General features: G+C 39.7%; 1 protein-coding gene across 1 annotated transcript; it reads left to right on the forward strand.

The window, feature by feature from the left end:
* Nucleotides 1-992: 992 nt before the first annotated feature.
* On the forward strand, nt 993-4,119 carry org (oogenesis-related gene). The gene is made up of 6 exons (XM_088426030.1): nt 993-1,248; nt 1,338-1,412; nt 2,028-2,238; nt 2,578-2,735; nt 2,859-2,963; nt 3,052-4,119. The coding sequence occupies exons 1-6, from the start codon at nt 1,195-1,197 to the stop codon at nt 3,073-3,075; spliced, it is 627 nt and encodes a 208-aa protein (XP_088282156.1). The 5' UTR covers nt 993-1,194; the 3' UTR covers nt 3,076-4,119.
* Nucleotides 4,120-25,920: the final 21,801 nt, after the last annotated feature.

The raw sequence follows: 25,920 nt of genomic DNA on the forward strand, positions 1-25,920 counted from the left end.
TAAAATGCCGCTTTATCTTTGCCGGCTTCATCACCTGATGAAGTTTATAAATGATTATAGTTTAAAAAATACATTAAGATGGTTGATTTCATTGCTTTATTGGAGTCATGAATACTTTTGGAATTTAACATTAAATAAAAGGAAGTGGACACTTTTTTTAACATTAAAAACCCAATGTTCTGTTTTACCAAGATATTACATTGGCTTATATCTAGGTAGAAAAATAAGTGTAACTTCTTTAATTTACTTGTGACAGTAGTACAGCTCTCACTCATCTATATTGATTGATTGAATCCACACAATTTGTGTAATGTACACACACACACACGCACGCACGCACCCACACACACACAGACACACACACACACACACACACACACACACACACACACACATATATATATATATATATATATATATATATATATATATATATATATATATATATATATATATATATATATATATATATATATATATATATAAATTGTGTGGATTAAATCAATCATATAACTGGATTACAAATGGTATTCTTTTCAATAGAAAATGTTAATTAGATGCAAACGAGGATGATTTTAAATGTAAACCAGTTGCATATGCTGACACGTACAAACAAAAATGCTAACGAGCTAAACACATACTGTATATAATATGCTAAAGATAAAAACTAACATTAGCTAGCATGTTACCTACAGACACAAGTCAGACAAACATCTGTAACTGTTAAAAAGTAAACTAAATAAATACCAAAACACCCAAATGTTTTCATGAACCTCTGTAGTCAGGCCCTCGGGGATCTCCTTTTTGAGGACCCATGCTTTATACAGATGCACACAGTATCTATCTATCTATCTATCTATCTATCTATCTATCTATCTATCTATCTATCTATCTATCTATCTATCTATCTATCTATCACACAGCTACATCTTTTTTTTGGGGGGGGGGGGGGGGCGTTATTTGAAAAGGGCGCCTTTAAGATCACTACTTCCTGCTGAGTCACGTGCCCATCGTTAATTGCTGCCACGTGTGGATTGGCTTGAGTTTATTGCAGCCCGGTGCGCCCGTTGGCTGTGTTCGGCTGAAGACAATAATCTCGAGGGTATATTTGATGAATTTGTGAGCGTTGTTGGAGGTGCTTGTTTTGTCGGCAGGCCGTCTCGACGGCCTTGAGCGCGTACTTGGCCCGCAAGCATGATAGCCACGCAGGATGAGCCCGGCAGCGAGATTGTAGAGCAGACTACCCAGGTACCGTAACTTTATTTATTTATTTTTGGAATAGTCATTAGTTCTGACGTGTTTGTGCGCGTGTTTCACCTGTTTGTTCTTGTGGACAGGCTGCTGTGGAGGTGGGGCGTCATGGTTTGCTTCGCTCCGTTCTGCGGGGGCTCTTCTGGCCTTTCAAAGTGGTGGTACGTCACGTGTCTCAGTTTACGGATAGTGTTAGCTTATTAGCACTCCCTTCTTTTTTTATGAAGAAACAATATATAAAACATTCGTAATGTTTTTTCCGTTGGTTGTGTTTTACTTTATTCCCTTTAAGTTTTTTTTTTTTAACTGGCGTCATTTCGGGCATCGTTTGCTTAATCACGCGACAATAGTCGTTCAGTAACAAGCTTTTAGGTAAACCCTGTTGCCAAGCTAACTGCCTTCGTTCTTGAAGTTATGATTAAGATATCTCTTATTGCTCATGGTAAGAGTTTTCATTAGGCTATTATTTATATATTTTAAATCAAGTGTGTATTGTGTGTCGTGTTTTGAGGAAAACTGAGGCCTCGAGACTTCAAAGACTTTATAGTTTTACAGTTGATTTCCTTGAATGTGATAATCCAACAAACTTCTTTTTTTTTTCAGAATGAGTATTGTGTGCGTGCAATATGCCACTAAAACATTTGATATAAAGTTGTGCTTGGTGGAGATCTGTGCTTTGTTGTTTTTGTTGTTGTTGTTGTTCTTGGCACATCTAATTCTGTAAAGAAACTTTTGGAATAAAACGGTATTTTTCTTCCTCTTCCCCATGTTCATAGGTCCATGCATATAACGGCTTTTGGTGGGTGCTAGGGTTCAGGCAACCCAAGCGGCAGGTTGCGCCTGTCTCCAGTCCTGCACGCCAATGCATCACCGTTCGAAAGCGCCTGCATCCAGTCACCCGACTGATTCGCAATTTCCTGCCCCACTGGCTGCTGAGTGCTCTGGGTTTTACTCCTCTCACTGCCATTGGCAACACCCTCTCCCCAGGTATCTACTAGTTTCTCACATGGAAACGAATAATTTTGTTTACCTGTGACAAGCATCTGACACCATGTTAGTTGAATTTCTTCATGCCAGCTCTGGCTGAGAGAATTAAACAGTAAATGGTGCATGGGGAATGAATAATATATATACATATATATTAAGATGTATCTCTCCAACAAAATCTAATTTGATATGCATTGGTACTAAAGTCGAATGAGTCAATGCATTGCGTCTTTCACAATTTATTTTTTTGTACCCTTGCTGCTGTCCAAAATAAAGCCCCCCCCCCCCCAAGTGCAGCTCTTGATTCTGAATGTTGCGTTTCTGTTTCCAAAAAAACAGAAATAAGAGTCTCTCCAACCAAACCTTGTGGGAAGGGCAGCAAGAGGAAGCAAGATGACTTGGAGGACGATGATGACGAAGAGGAGTACCAGACCTGGGTGGAAGCGCTTACACAGGAGCTCGGTGATGAGAGTCCCGAGAAGGATCCTGATTATGAGGTTTGACATGTCCCGCCCCCCCAGTTTGGTATAGCATGGTGTAAATGGCCCTGGCTCACATTTTTAAATTCTATCAGTCCATGCATATTAAGAGTTGACCACCTCACTTTGATATTTTCCCAGCCAAGTTCTGTCGAGACTGACAGTGAAGAGTTCCACTCTCACAACAACACCGAGAGTGACCTTGAGGTTCACGACAAGTTGGTCCTTATTGAAGATGTGGAAATGGTGAGTTTACTCGGCCGCTTTACATCACTGCCTGATTTTATTAATTGAATCCATCTTAATACTTTTTCATTTTACATTGAACTTGCAGGGTTTGCAGCAGCCCTCTCCTTAAAGACCTTGCCCCGGTCGGTGTTTAACATATTTTGTATCACTGCAATTTTCTAAGTCTCAATAAAATGTATTGAATTTGACAGGCGCTTCTCATGGGTCTCAATGGACTCCCAGTGGGGAGGAAACTGTACAAACATATCTAATACTTGACTGAGGGAGGCCTGGAACCCCACGCAAACACGTTTACAAATCCACCCACAAGATGGCAGTGATGCCTTAGTCACTTTACGATTTAAAGGGGAACACCAAAATCAATATTTTCTGTGTACTCTCTAGTAAACATGGCTCTCAGATTTCAATATTGCGTTTGAAATATGGATCAAGCAGCAAAGGCCCAACTCAAACAACTTTTCTATAGGCGTTTAATTAATTCTTGAGGCATCGTTTGCCAGTCTGTTTTAATGGTGTGCGCGTGTGTGTGTGTGTGTGTGTGTGTGTGTGTGTGTGTTTCAATGTCAAATGATCTCAATAGGAAATCTTGATTTCAGATTTCTGGTCACTTGAAACATGATTTGCTATTTGGTGCGGCGGAGTGGTGAACAGAAAGTTGGGTCAAGGACATTGTATCTAATGTATTTGACCACAAAGAAAATATATTTTGATGTAGGACTGCACAATCGTCAAATAATCACAATTATTTTGAAATCACAATTCATGTTTTAATAAACAAAATAAATTAAAACAAATTCACTCATGACATGGCAAAAACTTAGCACACAGGGCAACAGTAGATAGTTTTCAAAGGCACACACCCAAATCAAGAGTAATTTCGTTTTGATTTTGCTTAGAATCGGATCACATGGTGATCTAGTTCAAGGAAAGGAAGGATATGCACAGTTGTCATTTCTGATACAACCGTTTCGTCAACGTCACATTTCTTGAAATTTCTTTTTAATTTGATAGTGATGATCTATGTACGGGGGATCTACGTTCTCATTCAAATGCATGTGTTGTCATTGCTCAGGAAGGTTGATGATTGTATCATCTTTGTGCCATGCCATGATTGTATTTTTTGTGTCAATAAAAATGAATTCTCTGCTTCATAGGTCTCTTGTACTTCCAAGTGGCGAGAAGAGTCTGCATGCGTTATGAACAATACTCAACTTGATATTGCAGTTTACACATTCACCCACTAGATGGCAGTAAATGCCTTAGCTTAATCACCCCCAAAAGCTGCTAATAGCCCTGAAACATTGAGTATTTTTAGTACCCCAGACAAGATAAATGTGTATTATTTATGTGGCTGGACGTCAAGTTAAATTTAGTTGTATAGCCCCTGTGTCACAGAGAAAATCACAAATTCTCAACCGCATCTTCTTAAATCTCCCAGAAGGTTAAGGGAAAAACTCCAAAACCCATCTTCAGAAAAATAGAAAACCTTGAAGGGACCGCAAATGGGAGGATTCCCTTTCAGGCTGAAAAAGCTGCAATAGATGCTGAGTGCTAAAATAACACACTGTGCCACACGAAACAAATGTCGATTTTTTTTGTTTTTTGTTTTTTTGTTTCTCGGTAACATGAACAAACTGGTGTCTTATGACCAAAGTTTTCAGGACATAATATACGGAATTACTAATTTGAAGAGATAGGGAGTTGCTAAGCCGTTTAGAATTTTTTAAGTAATTAACAGAAGCTTGAAATCGCATAACAGGCATACCGGGAGCCAATGCAAGTTGGCTAGTACTGGGGCAAAGCGATCGAACATTTTTGTCCTCCTGAGGACTCTCGCTGCGCCATTTTGTACTGACTGCAAACTTATGATGCAAGACATGGGAAGACCAGAGTACAATACATTACAGGAGTCTAGGCAGGGTGTGAGAAATGCAAGAATTCCTTTTTCTGCATTGCTGGGAGATAAGATAGGACAGAGTGAATCTTGGCAATATTACAAGGTCAAAAAAAGCAGTTTCTCATAATGTTCTTAATGTGCATTTGAAGAGTTGAGTAGAATATTACGCCAAGGTTTTTTTGCAGTCATTTTGTGTAATAGTACATTCATCAAGGCACTGGATGGTGTTCTTAATTTGGTTCTGATGATGAGTGGGGCCAATAATCAACATCCCTGTTTAACTGGGATTGAGAAGCAGAACATTGGAAGACGTCCAATGTTTAATCTCTGAAAGGCAGGCCTCCAGGTTACAGCAATTACATGTATTTTCTATTTCTAAAGGCTTACTGTATATCGTTGGCCATCATCAGCGTAGTAATAAACTAATTGTTACATATAATATCACCAGGTGGGAGCACAATGATGCTAAACTATAGAAAAGCAAGTACCGATCCCTGTTGGACACCATGTGTAATTTAATAAAATTCAGGGGTTGCATTGCCATGAGAATCACGGTGTGTCTTTTCAGTGAGGTAAGCTCTAAACCGAATTCTACTCAATATGTTCTGTTTGCATATGGCTTTCTGTTTTGTGGTGGGTTTGAATTTGTACCAAGCAGCAAAATGTAACTTTTTTTTTCCCTCCTCCCATCTGATCAGCTCTCTATTTGAGACGTTAGAAGGGGAAAAAAATAATGTAGGCCCTTATTTTTTTTCTACATTTTTGAGGAGCAAGACTTGCTTTAAGAATATAGGTTTGAATTCCTTTTTGGTTGAGGTTAGGGCAGTGCTTCTCAAATAGTGTGTGTGGGGGGGGTAAAGCCCGGGTCGGCGTGAATGACCCCAAGGATTTGTTTTTGCAATGTGAAGTGTAATTGTGATAAAATAAGGATTGGCATCTTTTTTTCAGGAACTTTTTCTCCTTAGACAAACCTTGAACCTGTATAAACGCTGTTAAAAAACAAAAAAGTAGTTAACAATTGTTGAAAGTTTGCATATATTGCTTTTTCTTTTTGTCATTTTTAAAAAAGACATTGTTTTGAGTATACTTAAACAATTTTTATGGATAATTATCTTATTTATGGTCAGTGTGGCAAGTGAAGGGGGGGCGCAAAATGTTTTCTCTTTCCTGGGGGGGGCTTTGTGAAATATAATACTGAGAAATACTGGGTTGTATACGACTGCTTTTCGTGCCATGTAACTTTTACAGAGACTTGGGGGGGGCGCTTGAGTTTGTCAAGTGATTTGAGTACATTTTTAAATCTCTCACTATTAAACATTTCGAGTCACACACAGACCAACTAAATGTGGTTCCATTAGATGACAGAGGGGACAATATCAACCCGTGTACTTGGCTTACTGCAAGTATATGAAGTTGGGGTTCATTAAACGGGGGGACCTATGAGTGACAGCAAGGTGCCCAGGGGCATCCAGACTGCTGGAAAAATACACAGTGAACGTTGTAGCTGAAGAAAATGAAGAAGCTGGCCTAAATGACATTGTGCTTACGGACATCATTTTATTGGGAACAATCTGTAGCTCACATAATAGGGTTTCATTCTGGAGCATTTGCAATCGTATGTATTGAACAGGTTTCGTATTTTAAGATTACTGCAATATGGCTTTCCAATCAATAACGGAGACATTTTCACAGACGTTCTGAACCGTCTACAGTTTCCTGTACTGCACCGGCTCTGTGAGTGCAGAGCTGTATTTATAGAGTGGGTGGCAGGATTAGTATAAGGGCTTGGTGAACCTCTTGACGACAAAGGCAGTACTACTATCTGTACCTACCAACAACCCACACTGCAAATGGATCGTCTTCACTGAATTTCTTCCTACACTTGAGCTGTATTGCAAAGGTCGACGGAAGCTTCCCAGTTGATCTGCTTTAATCCAGCATGCTTAATGGGGAACTCTAAGCAATATTTCAAGTTCCGCTTTGCTCGTGAGTGGAACTAAGCTGGGGAAATTAGCAGCTCTTTAGCATCGTTTAACCTCAAGAGTTTTTTTTGAAGATCCCACAGTTTTTAAAAAAAAAAAAATTGCAAAAGGGTGGTACTGGTTTTAATCTTACGAAATAAAAAATCAGACAGATGAAAATAAAAAAAAAATCCCAATTACAGTCATAGTCTCCATACGCATCCTTGTACATCACTGTGCAAAGTTCATTCATCTTCAGAATCTGTTTTTACAGCATTTAAAGCTCACTAGTTAAGATTACTTTTTAAATTGTACAACAGTTACTAGAAGTTAATGAATGATCATTTTTACTGTTAGCTCAGCAAACAGATCTTTGACAGCTACATATAACCATCAATGGCAGTGAATGAGTTTTATATATCTATATATATATATATATATATATATATATATATATATATATATATATATATATATATATATATATATATATATATATATGCACACACACACACACACACACACATATATTTAAATATATATATTTTTTTTCCCGCATTATAAGGCGCACCCAAAAGCCTACATTTTTTTAAAAAGCTGATGGTGCGCCTTATATATGGATCAATATTGAGATTGGATTGATAAAGTAAGCTTTACCTGTTTCTTTTGTGTGTTTACAGTTGAACAAGGTTGGTCATATTGACATTAAGTTATTATGCTATTGAGAGTTTAGAGTTCTTATTTGAGTTATTATTGATATTACTTTGAGTATTACTATATTGTGATTGAAAAAGTTTTAAAATATGTCATTGATTGAGGGTGCGCCTTATAATCCGGTGCACTTTACATATGGAAAAGGAAAAAGTTTTAAAATTCATTAATTGAGGGTGCGTCTTATAATCCAATGCGCTATAAAGATAGAGAATTATATTTCAGTCAGCAAAGCGGGGGCGTGGCTGTCCTGACGGACATCTGATATCTACAATGGCTATCCAGGCAATTACAACAATTGCCATTTTTTTTGTCCATTCCCATCATTCGGCGGTCCATCGCCAAAATGGGCGTCCGTCGGCGACGGACTGACAGTCCGTCAGTGCTCATAAAGCACCCACCTATGGTATTTAGTACTGTAATGTAATCCAAGTACCATAATACAAGGACCACTTTTGATCTAAGAGATTCAATACACAATGTCAGTGTGTCAATAAGATCAGTGTAGCCTGGGTTGTAAATGGAAGGTTGAATCTTTGCAGCATTTGCACGCCCATCGTTTCTTTTTCTAAATCAAATCATGTTGTATGCAAACCGTCTTTTAGAGGTAATTTAGTTTGAAGTGATATTTTGGTGTCATACATCGCGGTACATTGAATAGGATTAAAGCGGCATTAGACCGCTTTAAATGTTTTTTACTATTTGCAGCTGAGCTCAGTCTTTATCCTCTGTGAATATTATTTAAACCTGTTTGCACTGTATTGTAGGTGAACTTTCTTTAAACCTCCGGTGGTTGAGACCCGCAACTTCCTGACTTGCTTCACTCTTCATGGATGTTTTCTTATCTTCTGACATTGAGGTGCAAAGGAAGCAGCCACCCTCCCCAAGTGGCAGCGTAGTCTATGTGTCTGCCTGTGTGTCTGGATCCTGCAAAGGCACTGGGTGGGCTCTGGGGGCTTTCTCTTGCTGTCTGAAGCGGTTTGAAGGTTAGCCTGCTCAGTTGAGGCGGTCGTTGACCTCCATCTCTGCTGTTTGTAGCCAGCTGCAGGCTACTTTTTAAAGGCAAACTTTTTTTCCCCTTTCTGAAGCCCTTTTTAAAGTGCAAGGTGGAGACGGCGGCGTCTGGTCGGGGGCCATAAATGTAATTGCTCAGCCTCAGATGAGTCGTTAAGGAGAGCCTGTATAGAGTGTGGAGTTGTATACAAAAATGCAGACTGATTTGGTAAAAAGGCAACAGGAGGGTAACACCTTGAAAAAAAAAAAAGTCATTCATTCACTCACTTTTATATCCATACTCTATCCACGCAATGCACCAGCAGAACTTGCTGACAACCTAAATGAATGGCAGCAGGTGCCGACTATACCCCCAGGCTATTATCTGCTGCACGACAATGTGACACTGTATCATCAGCCAGCGGAAAAACTCTTAACCCGCTGTGCACACACAGACACCCACGTGCTTGACTTCATGGCCCGTCTCCTCAAAATGTGCCCGTTCAGCATGTGTCGTTTTACCTCCAACCTGATTACCGGCTGGCCGCGCGCATAGGGAGCATTCATCGATATCCCGACGCGGTGAATTAAAAAAATGAAAAAAAAACACGGCATTGTCCCGTTTTGTTCCCTTCTACTGAAATTGAGTCGAAAATATTGAGCCTGATGCAAAGGTTTTGAGATCAAATTTGCTTGAAAGCACAAAAAAAAAAAGATTAATAATAGGAGTGGGAATCTTTGACTGTCTCACAATTCCATGAGATTTTGGGCTCTCTGCTTTGATTCAGAATCGATTTTCAATACAAAACGATCTTCAATTCAAAACGGTTTCTCTACAAATTAAAATCATCATACTACTTCAGTCTGCTTTGCAAGATACATAGAACAACAAAGGGAAACATTGTTTTACATTTACTAATGTTTTGATTTGCCTTTTTCCGCTAAAACATGTGGACAACTGCTACTCTTTAAAGCTAGCTACAAATTGTTTACCTTTTATAGTAGAAAAAAAAAAAACGAAAAAAAAAATTGCATATGTAACACTAAAATTTCTCTGGAATTTCGGACTTGGGTTTTTTTTGTCCTTAGACAAACCTTTGACCTGTATAAATGCTTTAAAAAGTAGTTTTTTTATGTTGCTTTTTTCGTTGTCTCATTGTTAAAAAGGATACAGGTTTTGGGATATTTATACAGTTTTTATAGATAATATTTGTTTTTTTTTTCCATTGCATTTCAGATAAACCGTTGCGTGATGATGTCATAGCACAAGCCTCGGAAGGAAGCCGACAGGAAGCGTATCAATTTTAGTTTAAATATAATATCGATTTAGGGACATATTTTATTGATTTAAATCGTAGTAAATGAGAATCCCGATTCTGATGAGAATCGATTTATTTTTTTGGCACGCCCCTAATTAGGGCCGCGCGATGAATTGAATTTTAATCCCAATCACGATATTGGCTGCCACGATTAATTAAGATGATAAATCGGCGATATTAACATTTAAAAAGCCACCTACCAGCACATGTCAAATCAAACACTTTCGGTCATCCTACCACCGGGGGGCAAACGCAAGGTTAAGACATCATTAAGCTTAAAAATTGCAAAACCTCCAAGAACGTCCGCAGTTTAGTTTATGCTTGATGCGCCCCGCAAGTTCGACGTGGCTCCACGCGTCAAAATGACGTATTTTCAGCAACCACGCCACTTTGTGCGGAGTCCGCCCTAGCCAGATTTTACGCATCGCATACCTTCTGGGATTTCTTTACCACGTGGAAGTGCCGGGCAGAAATCATGTCGGACGGACTGTTGCTTATTGGTGGTCGCCGGTGAATACCGGCGAGCAAGTAGACAGAGGCAAGAAGTCTGATGTAAAAAAAAAAAATAAAAAAAAAGCTTGGAAGAATTTCGATCGTTTGAATCTACTAACTGGCGAGATTCCACGCATCTTCTTTCACGCGTCAAGAGTGGACGCGATGACTTCGCTCAAGTTGGTTTCACTGGCGCGCTCCGGAGATATCAGGTTTCAATTCCACCTTAAAAGCCTTTAGATGACAATGTTTACATGCAAAAGCCTCTGCCTTTCTCAGCCCCTAGTATACCGTCCTAGCTGTCAATTGAGACCCATTTTGGAATATCCGATTCGAGTTTGAATAAATTGGGTTTGAATTGACCAAAAATGACATTTTGACTGCTAAGTCCATACTCTCTTCGATTCTGGTACTGATTCTGTTCTGTTTTTTTTTTCCTTGCAAAAAAAACTTTAAAGCTGTTGTAGGTTTTCTTACAAGTCTGTCCTAGTATGTGCTTGGTTCTAAGTCAGCATTTTTTTTGATGGTTTGCACTCAAGTTTTTGCCAACATTTTTATTGACTATATTTATTTAATTTTATGATTATTTAGTAGGAGTATCAAGCCTGGTTTATACAGTATATATTGCTTGTTTTCAAAAAGTGCAATATTGAGCAAAATAATTGTGATTATACCTTTTAAAAGTGCATCCTGCTACATGCAATGTCATTTGAATTTGATTAACTGGCTAAGTCTAATTACATGTAGCATCCACTTCAACCTGTGGGCCTGGAAGGAGGCTCCTCCCACCTGTGGTCCCTTCTGAAGGTTTTTGATTTTCCCCATGGTTTTTGAGTTTTTCCTTTCCCTTCTGGGAGATTTGACAGGAGATGCTGTTGTATACCTTACACCGAAAAGATGTCTCTGTATGACTTTTTCGAAAGAAGTCTCCACATGACCTCTTTTCATCTTTGAAGCCCTTTGAGACTTCGGTGATTTAGGGCTCTACAAATAAAATTTGATTGATTGATTTGATTAAGTGGCCTTCTTTGCTCTGCCCAGAATTTGGCGTTTGGAGCAATCTGACAACTTGCCACAGACCTTTTATTAAGATAGCAAGGCAACTGGTTTAATTTGTTGAAAAAAGGGCATGTCTTCTGTAATGATCAATTTAATTGATTTTGTGGTGGAATTAGGGAGGCGCAAGAGTCTAGTGAGAAGCTTCCATCAAGGATTATCGGTTTCCTTTACATGCCATGCGCTGCTGGTCAGTAAGCCTTCACTCCTTATCCCAACTTTATTTCATGCCTCTTGCTGTTCCGCCGCCAGTCCAGCGGGACTTAAAAGCTTTGCCGCTCACTATCTCTGCTGTATTTGCTCTTGTCCGTCCTCCGCTGAGGTCAGCAGCACTTTGGATTCACGGAAAGTGTGCGGTTCCAGCAAACGATTCCATTTTATGCCCCCTACCCTTCCTTCCGATCCATTTGCACATTTATGATTCTATTCTAAGACTGACCGTTAACGACACGCCAGGGAGGACAGCGAGGCGGATGCCGTCAAGGACGGCGTGAGATTTTAAATGTTTATTTATAAGCGAGAAGCCACTTTTATTAGAGGTGTTTGCATGATTTAAGACCCCGCTGACAGGAGTTTACCAGAGCAGGCTGCTAACGTGATTGATTAAATCGCTGTCTTTGTCTTGAGATGAGGTGAAACAGCATGTGGCTCATTTATCTCAACAGTGACATAAGATATTAAAATGAGGCAATACAGTGATCCCTCGCTACTTTGCGCCTCCCCTATCACGCCCTCATGCATGGCGGGTTTTTTATTTCCTTACAAAACAAAAATCAAAACTATTTTGCGGAGAAACCCGCTGTGAAGCTTTTCTGCATGGCAGACAGAAGAGTTAACTATAAATGCACTTTCCACAGGCTCTACTGGCACGTTGAACAACTGAAGCGCACATATTTACTTGGATCTTAAACGGTTTAACCTTATACAGTAACTGTACTGTTATACCTTCTCATCCCTTTGGCTGTAGTCTCACAGAAAGCTGCAGATTTATTAGCGGCACCGGGGAGTTTAATTAAGAGTAATGGCTGTAGCTGACCAAACCTGACAACAATCAGAGTTTATACTGGGAATTCCAATTAATTGTAAAACAAATCAAGGTAAGAGATTTATATCGCTTTGCTGCAGGGCTGCCCCTGGCAACCGTTTGCGCCTACACGTGACTGGCTTCCAGTGCGACCATCGACCAATGAGGGCAGGAGTTGTAATCGGCTCCCACCCAGGAGTTGTATCTACTCCTGCCTTCATTGGTCGATGGTCATGCCGAGTGCCAATCATGTGTCTTGTAGCTTCTCCCTCATGAAACTCACACACGTTTGTTAGGTAAACGTGAAGGGAGACCAAGCTCTGCAGCGGAGCGTTGTAAATCTCTTACCTTGATTTCTTTCATAAGAAATTGGAACTCTGTGTAAATTCTGATTGTTATCATATTTGGTCAACTGCAGACTTCAGTCTAATCAGACTTCCAGGCACCGCTAATATAACCGTGGCTCTCCACTAAACTACAGCCAAAGCGATGGGAAGAGATAACAGTACAGTTACTGTATAAAGTTCAATAATTTAAGATTTAAGTAAATATGTGTACCACAGTAATATTTGTCTTAAATACGTAAGGTATAAATACATTTAAAAAATTCAGGCACAAATGCATGAAAATTATGTCGGGGGGGGGGGGGGGGGGGGGGTGAGGCTATTGTGCGATTTTTCACTTATCGCGGAGGGGTTCCAGTCCCCATTAACCGCGAAAGATGAGAGATTACTTATAGTACCAATAAAAATTTCAATGACTTGCTAATTCCATGTTTTTTCTTCATTAAAAAGTTCCAGAATTGTAGCTTGTAGCTCATCAAAATTATGAAGAAATATTGATGCAATTATTGGTGAATGAAAATGTCAATCAACCAGTATTATTTCAAATTTAGATTCTTTGAAGTTGGCACTTCCTGTCCGGATGACAGCTTTGCATATCTTGGTACTTTCTCAGTCAGTTTAGGTTCCGGAATAACATTCAATTCACAGCTGTATTGTCTGTAGCTTGTATTTCTTGACCTTGGAGTGTGTGAGCGTTTACATTTAAAAGCATTTCCAAATTTTTCAGTGGTACTCGACTTGAAGTGAAATTTCACTTAAATAAGTTGCTCCTCCATACTACAGTACGTTTGGAAGTATTAATATCAAAATAATGTAATCATGGATTTAAACAAACATGCAAGATTGGAGTAACAGTTTTTTATTCTTTTAATGTATTCATCCTTGAGGGGATGCCTTGTTGAAGCAATTAAAGCCACCACAAAAGATAGAAGTAGGGCATTAAATGCACACTCAAGGCAATAAAGGGCGAACAAAAGAATACATCACTTTGTAAAAGAGAGTCTCATAAAAATAATGCTGATGATAAAGTGATTCTCAAGGTAATCTTTTGTGTTGATAGCTTACTGCCATCACCAGCAAAGGATTCAGCAAAAGCCTGTTTTCACTTTGCTCGATTTGGCTTTTCTTGCAGCTACATACCAATTTCAATTAAAAAAAAGCGGATTAAACATTGAAATCAAACATCCAGTACAGGTACATACTCTGAACTTCATTCCAGGGAGCTCTTCATCAAGACAGTTCCTTGGAATTTAACCTTATTTTTCTATTGATTTTATTAGCTTTTGAGATCGTAGCTGATCACGTTCATGTGATGAATATTTAATTTAAGTTTCTGATGTTGCGGTAGGGAGAAAAAATACAGAAGCATTGGATGTAGGGATTCAATAGTGAAGAGGAAGTCTGCTCCCAATTTTTTTTTAATGCTCTATGTCGCCCCACTATTCAAAATGACATTATTTCAGCAACCGCGCCAAAACACGAACAGATTTTCCTTAACGCATACCTTCCGGAGTTTTTTTTACAATTGGTGGAATAACTATTGCGTATGGAAGTTTGCTGGTAAAAACACCTTTATGATTCGTCTGAAAAGGAATACCGTGATCTAAATACCGTAAACAACTCCTGTCAAGCACCACGTTGGGGAGAAATGAGGAGTCTGTTTGGATCGTTTGAATCGACTAGGATTCTCAACCTCTGTTATAAACTAGTGTTGTTTATATGCTGTAGAGTCCATTTACTGCCACCTATAGTGTGGGAGAATATCATCTGACTGTGGGGGAAAGCCGCTCAGAGTATAAAGTGCTGCAAAGTATAAACCAAGCCAGACATTTTCTGCAGGCTTGTTTTCGCCGTAGTGAATTTCAGTGCAACGCAAAGGCAGAAAAAAAAATCATTTCGTATTATGCAACAGGAGGATTTTTCCTTGAATGAGGAAGAAAGAAAGAGGGAAAGGCTTCAATGCATGGATTTTTTTTTCCCACATTTTTTTTTTCTCGGAGTAGGGGAGTTTTACTGTTGCTGATGGGTTTTTCACATCACTGTGGATGTATTTTATTTTCTGCTACATTGTAAGGTTGCTAGCATGAACTGCCCATTTAGCATCTCAATTGATTTTAAAACCAGACTTTGACTTGGCCACACCAAAACCTTCATTTTATTCTTTTTGAAAGATTCTAGAGTGGACTTGGTGGTGAGTTTTCGATTGTTACCCTTCTGCATCATTCACAAGAATTTGAGTTTTTGGGGCACAAACTAATGACTGAATTGTCCTGGTCCTCAGGAAGCGAAGCAGCTCCAGACCATCTCACTGCCACCGCCATGCTTGACTATTGACATCATGTTCTTTTTATCAAATGCTGGTGTCATTTTTTCATGCCACATGTAATGACCTACACCCTTCTGAAAAGTACAATTTTTGACTCAGAATGTTTCTTCAAGTCTTGAGAATCATCAAGTTGCTATTTGGCGAATTTGAGAGGAGCCTTTGTGTTCTTTAGTGACAGCAGTGGATTTTGCCTGGGAAGCTATCCACGGATGCCATTTTTGCCAAGTGTCTTTTTTATAGAGGAGTTAATTCAGTCTACCTAACAAGCGTGTTTGAGTTTCATGTGGGAGACGGGCACTCCAACAAGACACGTGATTGGCTTCCAGTGCGACCATTGACCAATGAGGCCAGCAAGGCCTGCATTTAAAGTTTTCTAGGGTATTTTGTGACCTCTTGCGTCAACCGTTATCGTACTCTCGGGGTAATCTCCGTTGGTCGATCACTCCTGGGAAGGTTTGCCAGTTGCCACTGTTCCCAGTTTTCTCAATTTGTGGACAATGGATTTCCCCACAGCCTCGGGAATGGCTTGCTAATCTTTTCCAGACTGATAATTACAATTAAATTTTTATTTTCATTTCTTCTGGAATTTCTTTGTATTGTGGCATACAGTGTTCTTGGGAATATTTACAGCTTTCCTAAAGCAACGTTTAGAAAAATTTAAAAAAACAAACAAAAAAAAACACTTTGACGCCCATGATCAACTTTCTAAAAGCGTAGGACAGGTTCAACTCGAATCTTTTCAACCTTTATCATCCTCCACAATCTTCTTTCCTCAGCAGTATTTCAAGCCAAACATTGACTCTATCAGCTGACTTAACACATTTGTTTGACCTATTCTGCGAGGTCTGCTCCCCTCTGCGGCTTCATCTCCTTTGAGGGTTTCAACAAGGGAACGGCTAAGCTATCCCTTACATGATCCCAGCCAAGTGCTGCCTGGCAACCATTACATAGAGTCTTTTTTTGGGTGGGGGTGTCCTTTTACTTCTTTCATGTTGCGCACACATTTGTAATTTTCATCTTGTTTCATCACATGACGTCCTCATCAGCATGCAGCAGTATTACCTCTGCCGGGCGCAAATGCGTATTGTGTTGATTGCCTTCTGTTTGCCAGATGAGACAACATTTATTTTCACAATAGTTGATATACTTTTGCTGCCCATCCAACTAAAAAGCTGGAAAGCCTGCGGATCTTATTTGCTTTTTTGGTATAGTCTTATATTGGGATAACCATGGAGGACTAATGATTAGCATCTACATTACATTTGTTTGGTTCATGGTTTGAATCTGTCATCCAAACGTCACATTCCTGTGCATTGCCTTTCAGGCGGGGTTCTCCTTCCGCCACAATGGGGCGGAGTCACCAACCGCACACTTGATGGCAATTTGTCATCAAGGGCGGTTGGCGCAGGAGAACAACTTTAGATTATTCATTGGCCACTCTCTGAGGAGGCTCTGGGAAGTTCCCAGCTGTCTAATCCTGAGTTGATTTCTTTCGAGTGAATTTTGCTTTGTACTTTGTGGTTTTGCCTTGTCTCCATGTTCTACCATTTTTGTTGTTACGTTGTTTTATATTTGTTCTCCTGCTGGCTCTGCTCCCTTGTTAACTTGCATTTATTGGACTGAAGACTCTAGACACTTTTTGTCTCACTGTGATTTGCACTTTGTCATTTTTTGTTGTACTTTGGCATTTTTGGATTTTTTTGTTCCATGCTTGTCGTGCACCTTTTGTTTGTTTGTGTCTGGTTGGGGTCCTTTTTCTGCTCGTGTCCCGCGGTTATTCATGGCACCAAAGTTTGACATGTTAGATTAAATGAAGATTCTAAATCAAAGGTATTCACACATATTCCTCCAAAGCCAACACAGAATGATCAAAAAAATGGAAGGTCCACTTGTAAATAGTTCAACTTTCATATTTTTAACACCAGTGTTGGGAGTAATGTAATTACTCCAATGCATTACATTTTGCTGTAACGCGGTAGTGTAATGCATTACCCACAAAAAAAAAAAAGTAATATTTTACTCGGTAAAAGTGAGAGTAACGCAATGCATTTTTAAGCGCTGCTTCTTTCCCCAAATTCAAGAAAAACAGTGAGATCGAAGAAGAAAAGTCTGGGGCAAAATGTTTACTTCCTGGATGAGTGTGGCTGCAGCAGACGACACAATAAATATGGACAAGTCGTACACAAGATGGACCCATTACTTTCAGTTCGTCAGAGATAAAGACAAGAAGAATATAAAAGTTAAGTGCAGTTTGAGCCTGACACCTAAAGAGCTATCCACTTTGCCAAATAGCACCAGTAATTTGTCAAAACATTTGGAGCGGTGCCATAGTAACGTGAAGTTAGTAAAAAGAAAACATGTTGAGGATTGAGTGAGGGGATAAAACAAAGCAGGCAAAATGATTGTTCTTTCACTAATGCATCTTCAAGAGGTTAGGAGACTCATGACATACATAGATGATATGCTGCCACTTTCCTTAGTGGATTCGTCAGCATTTTGAAACCTTGTCGCAACTAGCAATAATGACAAGGAAAATAGTATGAATAGTTCTGGTCAATGTGTATCAAGATGAAGCATACAAAATCTCATGATAAACAGTACATTAAACACAATAATGGGCTAACTGCAAACATTAAAATCATCAATTTTTGAAAGTTCTTTCCCTAAACTAGCCAACTGAACTGAACTTACATCTTAACATTGAATTTGTGCAATGCACTAACTGTTTGTGCCTAAAGCATAAACAATTGATCACTATGCTATGAAGCTAAGTAATAAAGGGATTAAAATACAAAATGAGATTTTGTATCTTGTCAAATCCATATGTCCAGTTATGTTGGTGAGAGTAATAAAAAAGTAATGCAATAGTAGTGTAATGCCTTACATTTCAAATACAGTAGTATTGTAATGTAACTAATTACTTTGAAATGACAGGACATTACAGTTTTCAAGGAACTAGCCCAACACTATTTAACACCCTAAAAAAGTAGAACGTCTTAGTTAAACGACCCTAATTAGGGCAATCAAGCTGGACAAATGGCATCGTAATTAGTTGCTTCTAAGGAAGGATGCAAAGCAAAGCAAAGCAAAACAGGAAGTGGCCTGATCACATCCTGTACATAAAGCACAAATAAATAGAATGCCATATACTGTAATAGTTGAAATTTGGTGCAAGATGCTAACTTTGTGGCTTGACATATCAGGAAAACTATCCTCCAAATGACCTTGGTGCAGTACAATGCCGTTAGAGTTGAATTTGTTGTTTTATTGTTAAATGTTTGTCAGCTGCAATTACACTTGTTAAAGCGGTGAGGACTTTACCCAAAGTGAGGGAATTAAACTTTCAGATTGGAGCGAAATGGGTTTGATGTTTCAGAAATTGCACAGTCAAGGTGCAATTTACTCAGTGTCATTCTTGTTTGAAATATGATCGCCTAACAGTGAGGAAACCCATTGTAAATATTTACTCAGTGGTGCATTGCTCCTATAAAGTTTTACTGCACAATCCTGGAGTCACAGAAGAAGTTACGAGATTGGCAAAAATTGTGTTGCAATTTGTCACTAATTGAGTCACTCTTCTTAAATCAGGTAAACCTTTCCCATCAGTAACAAAATAGGTCATAAGTTTACATATTGTGCAGTAGCACTTAGGGACGCATGTTAACAGTACCGTATGTCCTAAATGAACTCCCTGTGCAGTATTAGTTGATCTCCATAGGTGGCAAAAAAAAAAATAACAAATTCTATCCCATTTATTTGTAAATCACATTTGAACTTCACATTGTCACAAGTGACGAATTAGATTTCAAATTTCTCAACACATTTTATATACTCTTCATCACACCAGAGTGTTTTTAGGCCAATTTGCGATGATTAGCCCCTTCCGAAAATTCTTCCCAAGTTACAGCATCCGCCTTCCCGCTCTAATTACCAGCTGTCTAATTAACTGGCATGTTGTGGTTGTTTATTGCTCCAGAGGAGTTTGTGCTTCTCGGGCTGTTGATGTTGCTTGCTTCTGCACAATGTAGGCCAGAGACATGAAAGGATCGGAGGATGTGATGTTTAAGACTCGCCACCGCTCGCAAGACAACTGGTGCAGCCGCTGAATGTTTTTTTTTGGTTCTTTTGGGATATCAGTCTGTGTTTTCTTTGCTTTTTATTTTCTGATGTTTGGTTGCCCCGCAGCTCTGTAGCTTTCTGTCATCTGGCCAGCTGCAGTATCAGCAGCAGAAGCAATGTTACTTCTTTGAATTTTAATGCCGCATTTCAAGATTGGAAAGTGCCCAAATTTTACATAATGGGAAATAAAATTAGAAGTCATTTCTCTTTGTATTTGAGTTTACATGAGATTACAGTGGACACTTGGAAATGGAACATAACATTGCTGGATTGTTTTCCACTTTTACCGCAAGGTAACTATGGATTTTAAGCACACTGGATTACTTTTAACCCATGGTTGCGCTAATCATGCTGACCAAGCAGATTGGGCTGGGGATGAATTCGGCAGGCTGAATAGCTGGAGCCAATCTCCAATTTGGGCAATTTTCTTGTGTAGTGATTATGAACTTGAAGTAAACCTTTTTTAAAACTCTTTGTTTTGGCGACCATCGTCTGGGAAATGCTGCTTCTTCTTCCCGCAGGTATATGTATAAATTGGTCATTTAATTTTTGGTAGTCTCTTGAATGGAAATATCGAGCCAAAATGAGACATTTTTTTAGAAAATGGAAGCAGGCATAGCATCAAATGAAACTTACCCAAGCATGTTTACTGTAGAACCTGCACGCATACAGGCAGGCCGGATCTTGCGAACTAATGAGCATATGTGTTAACGCATTCATTCTTTCCTATCTCAAAGATTCATCACCATCATGATTCATCATCATCAAACACAAACAGTATTGTACACATTCTTGCGTATGTGAGTGTGTTTTAATTCCTCGTCAGGAATTAAGAGTCCTTGGGAAATTGACAAAATTGCCAAAATTGTGCAAAGCAGACAGTGAAGTCCCATTTGCTAATCTATAGTCATCATTGCACGTTTACTTTATTTCTTCTACTATCACAGATAATCTTTCCGCGATGTTTCTAAAAATCTAAGGCAAAAAAGCCTTTGGAAGCCAGAGTTAGCCTTTGGAAGTCTCATGGTGTTTGTCTTTAAAGGGCACCGCCATGGCCTGCAAGGGCCAACTCGTATTGCCAAGCCCAACCCTCACAAGAAAGTCAAAATGCAATTCACATATTTATTTATTTATTTTTATGATCCTTAAAATGCTCTGAGCGTGAGACACGGACTCAAATCATAAACTTGCATATTTCATGTGCCCGGTTGCAGTAATACAATCCTTTGAGATTGCAGTGCTTGTTCAGCGAAAATCGAAGGTACATTTCTTTCAAAGGCACTCCAATTGATTCTTATTTATAAAGCACCAGCTCACAGCTAAGGATTAAACTGTCAACATCACAAAAGTCAAGTCAATTTTATTTATATAGCTCCAATTCACAACAGAAGCTACCTCAAGACCCAGCACATATCGAGCAGTTCAGGGAGTGAACTGGGCATATAGGAAGCCAACTGAACCCAACATGAGCAAAAATTCTAAAAATCTAAGGCAAAAAAGCCTTTGGAAGCCAGAGTTAGCCTTTGGAAGTCTCATGGTGTTTGTCTTTAAAGGGCACCGCCATGGCCTGCAAGGGCCAACTCGTATTGCCAAGCCCAACCCTCACAAGAAAGTCAAAATGCAATTCACATATTTATTTATTTATTTTTATGATCCTTAAAATGCTCTGAGCGTGAGACATGGACTCAAATCATAAACTTGCATATTTCATGTGCCCGGTTGCAGTAATACAATCCTTTGAGATTGCAGTGCTTGTTCAGCGAAAATCGAAGGTACATTTCTTTCAAAGGCACTCCAATTGATTCTTATTTATAAAGCACCAGCTCACAGCTAAGGATTAAACTGTCAACATCACAAAAGTCAAGTCAATTTTATTTATATAGCTCCAATTCACAACAGAAGCTACCTCAAGACCCAGCACATATCGAGCAGTTCAGGGAGTGAACTGGGCATATAGGAAGCCAACTGAACCCAACATGAGCAAGCACTTTGCAACAGAGGCAAAGGAAAAACTCCCAAGAAAAGAAGCTCAAACAGAAAGCAAACTACGCAGCTAGCTGTCTTTGCAGCGTGGGCTGAGATGGAGGGAGAGACAGAGTGAGCGCCACAGAGTGTGGTGAGAAAACTGGATAGAGGGGTGGAAGGATCAGAGAACAATGAGCAAAATTTAAATAAATGCAATCTTGGTATAAAAACATTTGTACTTTTAGCAGTCTGTTTATTTGTGTATAAATAAAGCAATTGACATGACCAATTGATATGTCCAGCCTTAGCTTCACTGCAGGATATTTACCCCACCAGGGTTCTGCGGAGGACACGCAACATCATCAAGGACAAGACACACCCACAAATGATCTGCCATCAAGCAGACGCTACAGGAACCTGAGGGCCAGGACTGCCAGGCTGGAAAACAGCTTCTACTCATAAGCCATCCGGATTCTCAACAAATCCTTCACACACTAATCTGCCTCTTACTGCATGCATAAATAGTATTTTGCTCTACATTATATTTTGCACTATATTACTAGCACCATTGTTTCTGTTTGTTGTCTTATTGCTATTTATTGCAATTTTTTTTATTGCTATTTATTTACTTGCTCGATTATGGGATGCAGTCTGCTGCTCGGGAAATGAACAGAATAAGAATTTTATTGTGTGGTATAATAATACTATACATATGACAATAAAACTCTTGAACCTCTTGAATCTCAGGCATCCCGCAATGCATTTTGCAAATTATATGCTACTCGGTAGGAACGCTGACTATCGCCGCCTATGGCACGGAGGAGTATTACATTGTGATTTTTCTGAGCCGATAAGCCTAAGTAATAGGCTGACGCTGCAGGGGGCCACGACGGCCCATTGGTGTGTAGAGGGCCTTAGGCATGATTAGGCATAGGTTGCTATTCACGTATTTTCCCCAAAACATCCTCATTCTCATTTGGCCCAAATTAATCAACTCACTAACAGACAATCATTTAAAAAACAACAACCTTGATAAGCAAGGACGCGTGCAGCTTTGCTTGTGAATAGTAACGTGGCAAAGTGCCACAACATAGATGCTAATAGCATTAAGCAATTGGATGTTATGTGTTGTGTTAGGTACTCAGTGCGAGGTGGAATTCTTTATTCATTTGGACTCTATAAACATCAACTGGCAATGACTGTAAATAAGCTCTTTTCATGAATTGTTCACTATTTGCCAGTTTGCTGCTTTTCATAAAGTGGTATTGATTTCAGTGCCACCACAGTCTTCTCTGGCACAAACACAAAAAAACAGCCTAACGACAGATCGTATCTTGAGCCACTATCTCGATGCACCGCTGTATAAACACTTTTGGGTAATGATAGAATAGTTGAACGCAATCCATAACTGTTGTGTGACTCATTTTGTTCACTCCTCCAAAGTCGACGAGGTCTGCGTTTGAGAGACAAACGGGAAATGAAACGAGAAAAACGCCACACCTCAGAGCTTGGTTGACGAGGTCGCCATATCTCGACGGCGGCTGGGAACGAGAACATTTCCGCCGTTGTCACATATTTCCTACGGGTGTCTCTAGATGTTTAATAGCTTTTCATTTTGTCTCGCCTTGGCTTCGCTGACTGTGTACTCTCGCTTCTTGTGATTGATTCAAGGGTGCTAGGCCGCAGAGGGCAGACGCTTATTGAGCGTCCGCTTTGTGTGTGTGTGGCGGTCTGAAGAAGAACTTCAGCCAGGCTTTGCTGTGTTTATTATTTGGAGTTGACTCTGGAAAAAGATTTCATTTGGCAGAAGCTTTTTCGGGGACAGCGAGGACTTTTGGAGACTGACCTGTGGTGAGCAGTATAGGCCTTTGCGTCTTTATTGACTGAGCCTGTTTGGCAGAGGCAGAGCTTCATCCCAGTACCCTTACGTTACATAACAAAAAGCAATGACCTCTGCCAGAGTTTTAACGTGTAGGGTGCCGAATCGATGAGTGAATGGATTCAATGTCATAACGGGTTAGCGGGAAGGAGATATAGTTTCATTTGGTGCTGGAATCTCTCATATAGCCAAGGGGTTATTATATCAGTCGAACGATGAGTAGTGCCCCATCGAGTTTAGCAGTCAGCATTCATTTAAGTATAGATTTTATGTTTGATACAGGGTAGAAAATTGAACATTAATCTTCCACAATTCGCAGGGGACAGGGATTGCGGCCCACTGCGAATAGTTAAATACTGTAAGTAATTGATGTCTCCTAAAAATGCAAAACTCAGCTGCAACAGCATATGTATCCATTTTGTTTGTTTCAATTTTTTTGTTTTGTTTCCAACAACAATTTATTTAGAGAATTCTAAGTGAACGTACATGTGTAATTAAAAAAAAATGAAATCCATCCATCCATTTTTCCAGAGCTGCTTAGCCTACATGGGTCGCAGGCTTGCTGGTGCCTATCCCAGCTGGCATCGGGCAGTGGGTGGGGGACACCCTGAATTGGTTGCCAGCCATTCGCAGGGCACACAGACATGAATAACCATTCGCGCACCCAATCACACCTAAGGGCAATTTAGTTTGTCCAATACACCTGCCATGCATGGTTTTGGAGTGTGGGAGGGAGCCGGAGAGCCCGGAGAGAACCCACGCGGGCTCGGGGAGAACATGCAAACTCAACAGAGAAAGGCCGGAGCCAGGTGGATTCGAGCTCGAGTCCCTTCAACTGTGAGGCGGACATGCCTCACCGCGCCACTGAGCTGCCCTAATGTAATTCTAATATATATATTTGTTACTGTTTTTGATGCATTTTTATAATTTAAGAATATTAATTTCAAGCAGCGCTTCGCAACTATATTTGGCCAAGCTCCAGTGCAAAAAACAGAAAAAAAAATAACCAAGCGTATCAAAGTGCCTGAAACTAAAGGAAAGGAAAAAGGATGAAAATTCTTGTTTTATTACAACTACACTTCACATGACAAAAACAAAGCCTTTTTCCTGGGGTCATCCGCGCCCCACCTTGCATCACCTTGCCCGTCCCCCCACAGATTTAAAGGGTTTAGGAGCATTTTGGGGGGCTTGGAGCGGATTAGGCTATTTCCATGTAAAAAGCAGCTCTACTTATGAAAGATTCGCATTAAGAAATTACTTCAGGAACAAATAAATTATGTAAGTAAAAGTACCATTGTATATAAAACATTGTTTTGATAAATGTTTTATTTACTAAATTACATCAACATTTCTTCATAATGTCACTGATTTACGGTAATTTTTCAATCCACAATTCAAAACATTTCTAAAGAGTGAAAAAACACTGAATCAATATGTGTTTCTAAACTTTCAAATGCTACGCGACAAATATGGTGGGGTACCAAACACAATATTTTGTTCACCGCCACTGTATTGAAAAAAAGGAATATACAATCCTTCATGAGAAGAAATTGCTTCTTGATCTGTTTCGATGAAAATGCCACATGCAATTTTTTATGTTACTATCACAAACCTCTCAAATGCTGCGAATGTTTAAGTAAGCTAGGTTTTACGTACATCACTGCTTTTGTGTGCACATTGTCAACTTCATTCAAAACTGCTTTGACAGTAATATGCTGTAACGCAAGATTTTAAAGCCAATAAAAGTTGTCCTCTTTTATTGAGTCTCACCCCCTCTATGGAAGGAAGACCACTGACCCATCACAAATCTGTCAGAAATAAAATGCCACGTAACCACTGCAGACAGGATGTAGTGCACAACAAAGACAACTGAGCCAACCCACGCACAAGAAGGGGTAAAAATAGTGAGAGTAGCCTGAAGCATGTTGAAGTGCTGAGAGAAGGACAATAGATTATTTTGTCTTCCTGAAATGTATTCGTGCACCTAACGATGCTTGCTCTGACAAAATGTTTATTTTGAAAAATGCAAAGTACTCCAACTCCTTGTCATTATTCTGCACTAATTTTTCATCTGTCTTATGTTCTCCATAAGACACTTGCTTGCGCTCTTGCTCAGTGTTTAAAGGGAAAGTCAAGTGAGAAACTTTCTTACTGTTGCTTCGTCGCGACTCACCTTTTTTTTGTGTTTGGTCATGGCCTTAGATAACTGAGCCATGATTGGATGTCAACTGCAAATGACAAAATGATATCAATAAAAAGGAATGAAATTTGCTTTTTAATTCATATTCCACCAATTTCATGCTCCTGTCCACACCAGATATACAGACAGAGACCACCCCTCACTTTCTGCTCTGTAATCCAGCCCCTGCATAACCCCCCCCTTCCCTCCCCAGGGCCTCCTGACATTTGCTAGGGATGTTTATGTGCATCACAGGCCACGCGCAGCTTAACTGGAGCGGCCACCATCCTAATCGGCTCTCCTGGCCCGCACTGTTAACGAGCTTAGAGCAAAGTGGAGCAGTGGTCACCCAAAAAAAAAAAAAAAAGATATTGAGGGATCGGCGTTTGTGTTACGGAGATGCTGGGATGAACTGAATAGTTTCCTAATCTGCATATAAATAAAGCAAGCCCATACAATTCGCAGTGGTGCGCCGTGTTGTTAAGATTGTGGAAGAAGTTGAGCTGAGCCTTTCCAATTTCTCGGTTCGGCCGAGGCCGCGTCCAAGTCTTGCTTTTATGTGCAAATTATTGCTTTTTATTGAACAGTGCAACTTCTCAGGTCTGCGCATTGTGAATTCAAAAATAAACTTTGCCTAACAAAAGTTTGAGACTAAGACACAAAACGCCAATGGAAGGCTGAAAAATAGC

This window comes from Hippichthys cyanospilos, chromosome 10 (genome assembly GCF_059441005.1).
Source record: "Hippichthys cyanospilos isolate Australia breed blue-spotted pipefish chromosome 10, RoL_Hcya_1.0, whole genome shotgun sequence".
In the NCBI taxonomy this organism is placed as follows: domain Eukaryota; kingdom Metazoa; phylum Chordata; class Actinopteri; order Syngnathiformes; family Syngnathidae; genus Hippichthys; species Hippichthys cyanospilos.

What these genes read in the sequence shown, in the direction of transcription:
- org (XM_088426030.1), top strand. Translation starts at nt 1,195, where the DNA reads ATGATAGCCACGCAGGATGAGCCCGGCAGCGAGATTGTAGAGCAGACT. An exon ending in TTGTAGAGCAGACTACCCAG is followed by an intron (nt 1,249 to 1,337) that starts GTACCGTAACTT and finishes TCTTGTGGACAG; the next exon opens with GCTGCTGTGGAGGTGGGGCG. An exon ending in AGAAGGATCCTGATTATGAG is followed by an intron (nt 2,736 to 2,858) that starts GTTTGACATGTC and finishes ATATTTTCCCAG; the next exon opens with CCAAGTTCTGTCGAGACTGA.